This window comes from Carlito syrichta, unplaced genomic scaffold (assembly GCF_000164805.1).
Source record: "Carlito syrichta isolate Samal-C Ts95f unplaced genomic scaffold, Tarsius_syrichta-2.0.1 Scaffold304241, whole genome shotgun sequence".
NCBI lineage: Eukaryota > Metazoa > Chordata > Mammalia > Primates > Tarsiidae > Carlito > Carlito syrichta.
The window spans coordinates 471,069-483,532 of NW_007248337.1; the positions used below are offsets into that span (position 1 = coordinate 471,069).

Below are 12,464 nucleotides of genomic sequence, written 5' to 3' on the forward strand. Positions count from 1 at the left end.
TACTCACAGCCACCCCAGCATCGACCTGCTAGACTCCGGCAATTCTTCCACCTCAGCCTACCAAGTAGCTGGAACTACAGGCGTGCGCTACCACACCTGGCTAATTTTTGATTTATTGTAGAGACGAGGTCTCGCCAAGTTGCCCAGACTGTTCTTGAACCTGCAGGCTCAGGCAATACAGCCGCCTCAGCCTCCCAAAGTGCTGGGATTACAGGCTGAGCCACCAAACCCAGCCAAATCCTGTTTTCTTAAAAAAAAAAAAAAAAAAAAAAAAGGTTGGTTTTCCAGGACTATTCAACTTTACAGATATGGTTTTAAATATTGCTGGAAATGACTGAAAAGCAGTTATTTTCTACTACTAAAGGAAATAAAATTCTTTCTTGATCTTAAACAAAAAGTATCACAAAATTCAATGTATACATTACCTTGACAAAGAGAGGAAGTCTATTTTCTTTGAAGGCAAAAAAACTGAATATATGATGTTGGCCACTCTTGGTTAATGGCACCAGGTTGCCAAAACAATCAACATAGATGGGTTTTCCTTCTAGTACCTAGGTGAAAACAGAGAAAAATAACACAGATTAAAAACACTGCAGTTATAATGTATTATTTACACAAAAAAGAAATGGTGGCACTACTTAGAAATTTACATTTTTAAAATATACACACAACAATCTTTAAACTGCCGGCTGACATTTTGTCTTACTGTGGCAAAGTATGTTCTAGTACTCCTTCTTACTATAATGGGAATCGTGAGTGTATGGTGACATTTAATTTAAAGCCTAAAATAACTTTCTTTTCTTCCTTCCTTCCTTCCTTCCTTCCTTCCTTCCTTCCTTCCTTCCTTCCTTCCTTCCTTCCTTCCTTTCTTGTAGAGCTTGCCTCCTTTGTTTCCCTTCTCTCAGGAATCACTACACCATATAGCCAGTGTTATGATTTGAATGTGTCCCCTCCAAAATTCAAGTGTTGCCATTGTGATGATATTAAAAGGTGGACCTTTAGAAGGTGGTTAGGCCATGAGGGCTTCTCCCTCATAAACGGGATAGGGCCCTTATGAAAAGGGCCTTCACATAGCATTTAGGTAGCTTGCCCTTCTGCTTTCCACCATATCTTCAAAGACACACAGAGGTACCCTCCCTCTGGAGGATGCAGCAATAAGGTGTAGTCCTGGAAGCAGACAGCAGCCCTCACCAGACAGTAGAATCTACGAGCGTCTTAATCCTAGACTTCCAGCCACTGTGAGAAATAAATTTCTGTCGATTATAAATTAGCCAGTCTCTGGAATTTTGTTATAGAAGCACAAATAGACTAAAACAATATCCTAATACCTGAAAACATGTGTCCAGTTTTATGTGTTCATGGTGAGAGGGCTAGTCTGGTACCAGCTACTGCATAATGGAGAAAGTGGAAGTCCTTTTATTTATTTATTTTTAACTGTTCCTTTTTCAACTTTTGGGGGCTGTTGCCAAACTGCTTTTGTTTGTTTTCCAACACAGACTTTTAAGGCTATAGCTTTCACCCACAAACATTGCTTTTAGCTTTATCCCACAAATTTAGCTATATAGTATTTTCATGATTGCTTAATTAAAATATATTCTAATTTTCATGGCTTCTTCTTTGGCCCATTATTCAAAAATATAACTATCGGCCGGGCTCGGTGGCTCAGCCTGTAATCCCATGCCTTTGGGAGGCTGAGGTGAGGGGATTGCCTGAGCCCGCGGGTTCAAGACCCGCCTGGGCAACTTGGTGAGAACTCATCTCTACAAAAAATCAAAAAATCAGCCGGGCGTGGTAGCGCATGCCTGTAATTCCGGCTACTCGGAATGCTGAGGCGGAAGGCTCGCCCAGCAGGTCAAGGCTGCGTGGCCAGGAGTGGCCACTGCAATCCAGTCTGGGTGACAGAGTGAGACTCCAACTCAAAATAAATAAATAAATAAATAAATAAATAAATAACTATCATTTCCACAGCTATGAGTCCTTTGTTGAATATATGTATTGCAAGTACCTTCTCATGTATGTGGTTTATTTCTTTTTTCATGTCATGTAGGGTTTTTTTTACTTTCTTATAGTCATATCCTTTAATGAACACAATTGCCTAATTTTAATGAAGTCTAATTTATGAAAAATTTTTATGGTTAGTCTCTTTTGTGGCCTATTTAGGACAATTTTGCTTATCCTAGCACCATGAAGATATTCTCCTATGTTTTACCTAAATATTCGTTTTTTATAGTTAAGTTTGTGATGCATCTTGAAATACCTTTTGAAGACAGATAGAATTAATGAAGTGCTTTTTTATAAATCAGGTGACTACATAGGGTTAGATCTGTTTCTGGAATGTATTCTGCTCCATTTATTTATTATCCTTGTGCCCTTATTAAATTCTAAATTTAGAATTCTAATTGGGTAACTTGACATCACAATGAGTCAAGTAATTGAACTTTAATATTCGAAAACTTACACTGATAAAGAAATTCTGAAATAAGAAAAAGTAATGTAGAAAAACACTGGTATTCCATTTCAACATTTATGCAAAAGGACATATTACTCAGACGTTTTTGTTACTATTTTAAAAAAAGAACAATAAGAAAAAACAAGAACAAATATATACGAACTGTTATAGTATAATTCACACTTTTTCCCTAAATAATCTTTAAAGGAAATCTTTAAAGATCTTGAGTTCATCTCCATAGAATAGGCTCAAACTGGCTAAAGATAGCAGATTTTGAACCTCGACCTCCTAATTGATCAAGATATGAACTGGTCTTTCATTTGTAATAACTCAATTTATTAAATCCTACTTGAAATATAATCTGTTAATAGGGCATGACAACAAGGCATAATTTTTTTTAAAAAATACAATACCTCCACATCCCGGCTTCTGGCCACCTCAGCAAAGTTTTCCTGTTGTTCAAGGGTTTTATCCACTTTATCATCAGTCATGCAGAAACATCTCAACCTGGCTTCAATGGGGTCATGTGATTTGGCAAACACTACAAATTTGGCCATATAAGGTACACAGATAATTTCTCTATATACTTGTGATGCAAAGGTAACGGATTCCTGGATCTGTCGACAATCTATTAGCCAGAACCTATGAAAAGAAATAAAATCAGTTATCTAAAGTTTAAAGTATATCACTTAAAAAAGAAAAAAAAATCAGTCAGGTGTGGTAGCTCACACCTGTAAACCCAGTACTTTGGAAGCCCGAGGTGAGAGGATTGCCTGAGCCTACAGGTTCAAGACCAGCCTAGGCAACTTGGCGAGACCTCATTTCTACAATAAATAAAATATTAAACAGGTATGGTGACACGCGCCTGTAGTTCCAGCTCCTCTGAAGGCCGAAGCAAAAGGATTTCCTGAACCTAGCAGGTAGAGGCTGTGGTAGCCGTGAGCATGCCACTGCACTCCAGCCTGGGCGACAGAGTGAGATTCCGACTCAAAAAAATCGTTCTTTTAATATGAGCAAAGTAGTTATCAAATGCTTCTTGGAAAAAACAAAGGAATTGACAGAGGGAGATAATGAAAGAAAGTCAAATGAAAGAGAGAAAGCAAGACAGATGAAGAGAAAGGTGTGAGAACAGATGGGAAGGCAGAGGTAATAAGGGAAAGAGAAAGATCAGGCTCTTTAGATCAACTATTAGATATTGTGTTAGTAACTTTCTTCTTTGGAAACTCTTCTGAGTAGTCAATCTTTTGAAATATTAATACATCTTCAGTGTTTTAGCAACCTTTAAGTGATGAGCTCAATCATGTCCTGAAACTCTTTCCAACAAAATCTATCTAGTTTTTCCTCATCTCATCTTTTCCAAGGAACCCTCCTTTCACCAAGGTCGGTCAACTCAACCATTTACAAAATCTGTTCCAGAACTCTTAAGTATTGCTGAATAGAATTCATAGAAGAGATTCTTCGCTCTATGACTTTATGGTTTCCAGCCTCATTTAAGTCTGTGGCATTGACTGGCAATTTTCCTGCACAAGTATCATTTTACTTAGTATGCAACATTACTAAACATTTATGACAACCCTCGAGCTCCACCCCCCACCACAGGCCCTAAGAAAGATAGGAGAAAGCGGAAGTCATCAGATAGGAATTTTTCTATTTGTTATTTATAGACTTCCAAAGGTTTATTCTGTATTCTCTTGTTTTGGAGCATTTCTCCAATGATTACTTCCCCTGTCTTATTTCCCATCATCTTTCAACATTCTTGAGATTTCCTTATTTTCATAGGCTCTCTTTCTTTCAAGTTCTTGATCCATCTCTCTTTTATTGTGCTAAAATATACATAACATAACATGTATAATTTTAGCCATTTTTAAGTGTACAATTCAGTGGTTTTTAATATATTCACAATGTTGTGCAAACATCATCACTATTACTTTCCAGAACTTCTTTATCATCCCAGACATAAATTATACTCACTAAACAATAACTCTCCATTTCCCCCCTCACTCTAGCTCCTCGTAACCTCTATTAAACTTTGTCTCTATAAATTTGCCTGTTCTAGGTACCTCATATAAGTGGGATCAAAGCACTATTTGTCTGGCTTATTTCAATTAGCATAATGTTTTAAAGGTTCAGCAGAGTTCCTAGCTCATGGCAGGCACTCAAAATTACTTTCCTCTTTTTACTGATCCAACTATATTTTATTCTCTGTTTTTTCAATTGTCTGAAAGTTAAATTATCAAAACAGAACTGTAGATGCAATAGTTGATCTCTCTGGGTGGCTGGAAACATGTGTCACCACAAGTCAGCTATTGCTGTGCAGTTATTAACTATTCATGCATTTTAATCCCCCCTCATAGGAATTTACGTTTTAATCACTTTCAGCACCAGTCTTCTCATCTGTAAAATAGATATAGTGCCTCTTGCTCTACTTAAGTCACAAAGTTTGTAGTATCAAATTAAAGAAACATGAACATTCTGAGCAATCAATTTAAGAGCACACAAATGGGCACTAATATTAATAAACTGAGTTAATGTGTGCAGAAGAAATAAAACTAGGTAGCTTTCATTTTTTAAAGATGTGTGATACATGGGTGGGAGATACACAAATGTGATAGGATGTATAAGAGATTAGAAACTCCTAAGCCTTTTAAGCAAACCATGGTAAGCTTTGTGTTATCATTCTGTTGGAAAAGTAGTTCAGGCTATTTTGTTGACAATAGGAAATTATCGTTCCTAAGGCCTTTGGGACTGGAAAAATCAGCAGTGACTGCTGGAGCCTGAGTCAGAATCACACAGCCAAGGCAGACAACCACATATTTTCCTTAGATTTTAATCTGACTGGGCTTACTTTGTTATGGTATGGTCATTATTACATTTCCTGACAAGTCTAATTTAAAATATGAAAATAAATGCAGACCATATTTAGAATCAAACAGAAAATAACTTTTAAAGCATAAAGAAACAAAACAAAAAAAGTGTTTTGGAGGGGGACAGTATAGTGAGTTTTTCTGTGCTCATAACTATACCTGGCAGACACGTTGGTTGTAAAGGAAACACATTCATTGACAAATGTTAATGGCGTAGTTCCTGTAATATCTTCCCACTGAGCTGGGGTGGTTCCACCTGAAATAATATGATTGGTGAAAAAAAAAAATTAGCAAGACTCCAGAATCTGGATTCTAAAATAAAGTTTCTGAGGTTCTGTCTGTGTTCACCCGCCCAATCCCACCCACCCCCCAAAATGACACATTGAAAACAAAATAACTACAAACTACATGCTAAAAAAATGATACACTGAAAACAAACAGCAGACTCTACCTCTCAAGGAACTAAATTTAAGGGAAGTTATTTGAATAATGTCTACTAAGCATTCTATTCTCTGCCCGACATTCTAAAGCTTTTATTGTAATTGCCAATCTCTGAAGATAATTTTGAATTGTATACAGTTGACTATTTTAAAAGATTTTGACCAACAATGGGGTTGAATACTTTGTTAAAATAACGAAAAATCTAAATATTCTTTTGGTCCTACACTTCATTTTTTATGCAACTATTTTCAAAAAATGAAATTTCCTTTCAATTTACAATTGAAGGGTGGTAAAAAAAATGCTTGGAAAATATTAAGAGCTCAATTAATATTGCAGGGTGAAAGAAAAAATAAGTGAATGACAGAGAATGGTCTCTGAACATAGAAAAATCACCATGAAGGCTGAGGATGACAACTTGACCTTCATTTTTACTGAGGAATTAAGATGACATGGATAAGGACAAAATTTTAGTCAAAGTGCTGAAGGAGGAATACATGCTTAAGAAGAAAAAAATCTTGACTGTAAAGTTTCTTGAAGAAGGGAATGACTGATCAAAGTAAAGTTATGGAAGTTTATTCTAGTAGGCCTTTAACATATATATATATATTCTTACCGTAACAGTAAAATACAGCAAACCTGGCCAGGCGCAGTGGCTCAAGCCTGTAATCCCAGCACTTTGGGAGGCCGAGGTGAGAGGATTGCCTGAGCCCAAGGGTTGGAGACCAGCCTGGACAACTTGGTAAGACATCATCTCTACAATATATCAAAAAATTAGCTGGCCATGGTAGCGCACGCCTATAATTCCAGCTACTTGGAAGGCTGAGGCGGAAGGATCACCTGAGCCCAGCAGATGGATGCTGGAGTGGCCGTGAGTGTGTCACTGCACTCCAGCCTGGGCAACAGAGTGAGACTCTGACTCAAAAAAAATTAAAAATAAAATACAGCAAACTACAAAATCTCAAATGCCCTGGTATTTTTAAAATTAATACATAAATTTATTTATTAATTAAAAAATAGTTTTAGTTAAATTTGATAAATTGTTAAGTAGAAACCTATCTGAAGCCATAGAACTAGAATAAAATAGAGTATATGGTGTCTAGGCCCATATGTATCTTCACTTGATCATAACAAGGGCAGGGCATGCCCCACACAGTCTTCAGTATCACCTGTTTCATGTCCGTGCCATTATAGTGTACATCATTGAAGATTAATCATGTACCCATATTCCACATGCCATATACTCCATATACCCATGGAGCAAACATTATGTGAAAGATACCCAGGGATGATAGGTAATAACCAGAAATGAGCTATTGGAAAAGAGATTATAAATGAAGCACATGGTTCCCTTCTACATTCATTATAGTCCATGTCTTTTAAAATTTTGTCATATAATTAAACTCACGGAGTAATCTCAATAGCTCTCTATCATAAGAACAGAAAAACACATTTACAAGAAAGAAGAGTTAGAGAGAAAAAATTAAATAAGGGTAAACATTTCTGCCAATATAAAAGAGAAATAAAAAAATTTAACATAATCAAAACAATTAGGAATGGTTATTGCTCCTACTAACAACAGTTAAGATTTACTGAATGTCAACACCATGTAATTATTGATAAATAGGACAATTATCAGTCAAATCATGTAACCCTAAAACAGGTTATTTCTGTGGTTTGGTTTGGTTTTGCTTTTTTTTTTTTGGCTCTTACTATTTGTGTTGGTATTGTTATAAAGTGACAACAAATGACCAAAATTCAGTTAATTATTAAAAATATTTTGTTTTTCCAAAGCTACTTAAATAGATCAATGATGGACATAACCAGTTCCTAGACAGAACAGTTTGTTTGAACTATTGGGTATAATTATTCAAGTTGCTATGCTTTTCCCCCACAAGATATAAGGTGATGTAATCAATAAAGGCTTGAAACCTGGGTTATGGAGGTACATGGGTATATGGGTTTGAATCCTAGCTCTGCTAAATATTTATACTATAACTTGGGTGAATTATAGAACTTCTTTCAACCTTGGTTTTTTTCAGCAAAATGGGGTGAGAATTTCCTCATAGGACTACTGTGAAGATTATAATGACAATGCATATACTGTCTAATAGTTTGTCATATAGTATTTATTTAGTAACAGTTCATCTTCTTTCACCTTTCATTTCCCTAGTTAATTAAAACACATTCCCCAAATTAATGCCCTGAAGACATCTTATGACAAAGTTAATTTAATATTTACAACAATTGAAGTTTCCTTTTCTGGAACTCTCTACTAACATAACCACATGTGGCTCACCTGTTATGCTGCATAGTAATCTTAAGGTTGGTGCATCTCCCCCAAACCCATTCAACATGACATCACTTGAAGCTTTGGGGACAGGAATGGTCATGGTAATTGGCTTGTGGAATTTTCTTCTTCTAGGTTCCAAAGTGACTATAGGACTGAAGGTAGCTTTGTTGCCTAGGATCTTCTTAACCAGATCACTGTGCATAGGTTGAGCCTTTTTCAAATAAAGAAAAACATTGAAAAAAAGCAATGTGTCATTATATTTAACCTCAAGTTTGTCATCCAAAGCAGAGTTTTAAAAAAAATCTTAAAAGCAGTTTTAATGGTCTTAAAATAATGGCAATCATAAGTTTAGTACTAGGCACTCATATAACATTTTTCTCATTTGAAAAGCTAATTTTTAATCATTGGAGTCAAATCCATGTTAGGATCATCTGCATCTCACACGGGCATACCTGTAGGCCTACACGGATCCGCTTGGTTAGTGCTCCCTCTGGGAAGACAGCCTGCACCTGGGGCACCACTGTGCTACTCAGCACACCTCCCTCTGGACCAATCAGGTTGCTGTCCTGTTTGATGCGCGACACCACTGCAAAGTACTGTGGGAAGTCTCGGGTGATGATGCGGCAGATGCGTTTCTTTTCCAGGTCTTCCGGGCTATCCAGCACTGAGACAAGAAATGACCCATCTTCATTCATATAGCAAGAATGTCCTTCTGAAAGCATTCTAGCAAACTCATCAGCATGGTTAATAGTGAATGGATATGGCAGAAAAAACTTTTTTTAAAAATAGGAAAATTTAAAAAGCAAGGATCTCCTAACAAAACCAGAAAATAACTGCAGTCTTTCAAGAACTGTCAGCATTTACTTGCACGTTTTCTTTCTTTGTGAAAACAAGCACTTTCCAGGTCACTGTGAAAGAAAAGCATCCCATTCCAGATACAGCATTGCCAGGCCACCATTTTACTCGAGGGACATGAGGGCAAAACATGGAATGAAAATGAACCCGTTCTATTCTTGGTTCATGAGATGGTGAGAAAGTTGTTTATGAACTCCTTTTTTCCTGCAAATCTCAAAGTTAGTTCAAACACCAGTTATTGTGGTTTTTTTAATAAGAAGTAATATGGTTCTTTGGGTTCTCGGGGGAATAGTGCAGGACTAAAATCTGTCTTCAAAGGGTAGGGTTTGTTTTTATGTGTTTACTTCAGTGGGCTGGTTGTGTCTGAGATAGTCACTGTGGATATAAAAAAAGATCAGTGATTATGAATTCAGAGTTTTAATATTCCCCCGATGCCATTAACTTACCAGATATATCATCTACTATCAGATGGGCTGAGATTATGGGTTCTTTATAAATTACATTAAAGTAGACATTTAGGGCAATACAAAAAAATCAGACTGGTTTAAAATGTAGAAAATGTGAACTAAGCGGATTATTGAATTTTAAGGGATTATGGAAAGTTGTTCATTTTGGTTTTTGGTTTTTTTTTGAGTTGGAGTCTCACTCTGTCACCTAGGTTGGAGTGCAGTGCCATGCTCATGGTCATCGCAGCCGTGACCTGTTGGGCTCAGGTGATTCTTCCAAGTAGCTGGAACCACAGGCGTTTGCCACCATGCCTGGCTAATCTTTTGATTTATTGTAGAGAAGAGGTCTCGCCATGTTGCCAGGCTGGTCTCTGACCCCTGGGCTCAGGTAATCTTCTCGCCTCTACCTCCCAAAATGTCGGGATTACAATCATCATGAACCACTGCATCCAGCAGAAAGTTGTTCAGTTTAAAAATTGTTTACAGTTTATTGCAGAGACAGGAACAGCAACTGGGTTTGTCTTGACTACTGGATATCACTAGATAGTAAAAGCAAAAAGTCCCAGGATCTGCTCCTCTATAATTAGAGACTTGAGGCATTGGCAAATACCAGTACATACTTATGAAAGAATATATTTTCAAACATAAAAACAGAAACATACACACATCTGATCCTTTGTTTTCAAGTGAGCTTTTTCATATGTAGAAAGTTCTAAAAGTGGGTCCCCATCCAAGGACAAGATACTACTACTCATTGGCAGTGTCCCTGACAGGTAAATATCTCAGAGGAAAATATCCTAGACCTAAACATTAGCAAAAGAAATGGTCCTCAAAAGTAGAAACAGCTAACTAAGTATTTCAGGGAACGAGCTTTATCTATAAAAACCTGATCTTTTTACCTTGCTTAGTAGATACTGACCTACATATCTAGAGTATCTCCTCATTTCTTTCTCTATCTACCCCTTGGACAAGGTAAGCCTAGCTTCTGTTCTTATTCAGATCTCGGTCAGATGCAGAAAGAAATACTTAAGGAGCTGTGGTCTGGCTACTCTTTCCTATCCATGAGTCAAACCCAAAGCCAGTCATCTTAGAAGACATGAACTTGATAAACAGTTAATCTTGTTCCTGAGTATCTAGTTCTGTATAAAACCTGGTATGCTCCTAGCACTCAGGCAAATAACTTACCCTATCTGTGTAGTCACTTAAAGTGGAATGTGCCTCCTGGTATCAGGACTAGGACCTTTTCTCTGTGCAACCGATGGAGACCTGTGAATGAGTTGCTTCCCTCTAGTCAAATTAAGATATTACAACCTGTGGTTTAATGGCCCAAGACAGATTTGGGATTTACAGATATTAAAGTTCTAATAAAAATTGAGTTTCTCAACTGGATGTGTATGTGGGTATATGCAATTCAATCCTGGCTAACTCCCTGTTTGAATTATAGGTCGAAGACAAAATGAACATCATTTTCCTACCTTCTTAACAATAGAAAATTTAAAAAATAATATTATTCTCTAATGTACTAGCTGTGGTAGACGTAAATTTTCCAAAAGAATAGCTTCACATGTTTTAATCAGTGTCTTAACTATCTAACGTTTCAAATTAGACATTAAAAAATGGATTTATTATTCAGTATCAGTTTATTTTGTATTGAAACAACCATGCCTATTCTATCTCTTGTCTTAGGTTCAAAAAAGTTTACACTAAAGATAGAATCATGCTCTCTTTAATAAAATGAGACATTTGCTATCTTAAAAGATTTTACTTTGCTGGATGTAACAGAAGTAAGAAATTTTTCTTTTGAGTTGGAGTCTCACTGTCACCTAGGCTATAGTGCAGTGGTACGCTCATGGCCACCACTGCTTCGACCTGCTGGGTTCAGGCGATCCTTCCATTTCAGCCTTTCAAGTAGCTGGAACTACAGGTGTGCACCACCATGCCTAGCTAATTTTTTTTATTTATTGTAGAGACAAAGTCTCACCATGCTCCCAGGCTAGTCTCAAACCTGTGAGCTCAGGCAATCTTCTTGCCTCTGCCTCCCAAAGTTCTGGGATTACAGGCGTGAGCCGCTGCACCTGGCTCAGAAGATTAAGTGAAAGTACTGTGCATTCCAACTCATCACCTGTGGAGCACAGCAGAGCACCTGCTATAAGAAAATAACACGAGGGACACACACAACCCTCGATCATAAAGAAGTGCATCCTTTTCATGTTTCCACTTTAGACTTCTTTAAAAACCCTCGATCTGAAGGTACCTTCATCCATGCCGTTAAGAATCTCGTTCAACTCGTCTTCGGTGTATTCACAGTAATGCTCTTTCCAGCTGTCACCATTCTCGCTGCGCAGGACCACCAGTTCCCGCTCCTTTCCTCGAAGGGCCGCAAAGTGAGGGATCTCCACGATCACAGGCCTGACATAGCAATGCAGAACCTTTAGTGTGGACAGGAGCTAACCAACAGCAAGACAAGCACCTCGCCTCTGTCTGTTGCAAAGTGACCTGGAATTCTTCTCTTTCTGGGGACAGGGACATAGCAGGCCATCCTCCGGAGCCCACTGGTTAGCAGATGGTCACCCAGTAGCACTCCACCTTGGGGGCACCAATCCTCAGATACATGCTGCTACCTTAAGTCAAAGGATGTTTCCCTGTGAGTGCATGTGGCATTCTGGAACTTCTCCTTTGATAAATGTAAGTATAACACATTTAACCAAAAGAAACGTACATGCATATCTATGACATGTGCCAATCTCCTAAAACATTTTCTATAAGGTGCAAAATGACAAAATGGTTTAAGAGAGAAAATGGCTCACACGTTGCATAATTTGATGTGCCGTAAATGAGGAGATGTCAGAAGAGCTGACTACTTGTGAACTAAAGAGCCATGCACTCGTGGTTTTTGCTTATATTTTCTTCATTCAAGGGAACAATAGGCATGTGTACACAGTGTGGCTCTAATTGAGCCCATCGGCAGACAGCCTGACTCTGTCCAATGCCTATTATACTCAGGATCCAGAGCATGCACTGCCCTATTATTTTTTAGGTCACATTCATCCTCAAAACATATAGAGGCTTTGGATTTTTGAGTCCAGGTTGCTTTGATACAGACTCCAAATTCATCATAA

General features: G+C 37.6%; 1 protein-coding gene across 4 annotated transcripts in view; it reads right to left on the reverse strand.

Annotated features, from left to right (window-relative positions):
• ANK2 (ankyrin 2) overlaps positions 1 to 12,464 on the reverse strand; it is a 93,530-nt gene that overhangs the window by 53,091 nt on the left and 27,975 nt on the right. For all 4 annotated transcript variants that reach the window (XM_008059544.1, XM_008059546.1, XM_008059543.1 and 1 more), the window contains 6 exons: positions 11,600 to 11,754; positions 8,497 to 8,708; positions 8,051 to 8,255; positions 5,473 to 5,569; positions 2,863 to 3,091; positions 426 to 551 (listed from right to left, as the gene is read on the reverse strand). In XM_008059544.1, the coding sequence (XP_008057735.1) occupies positions 426 to 551; positions 2,863 to 3,091; positions 5,473 to 5,569; positions 8,051 to 8,255; positions 8,497 to 8,708; positions 11,600 to 11,754 (1,024 nt within the window). The remainder of the gene's footprint in view (positions 1 to 425; positions 552 to 2,862; positions 3,092 to 5,472; positions 5,570 to 8,050; positions 8,256 to 8,496; positions 8,709 to 11,599; positions 11,755 to 12,464) is intronic.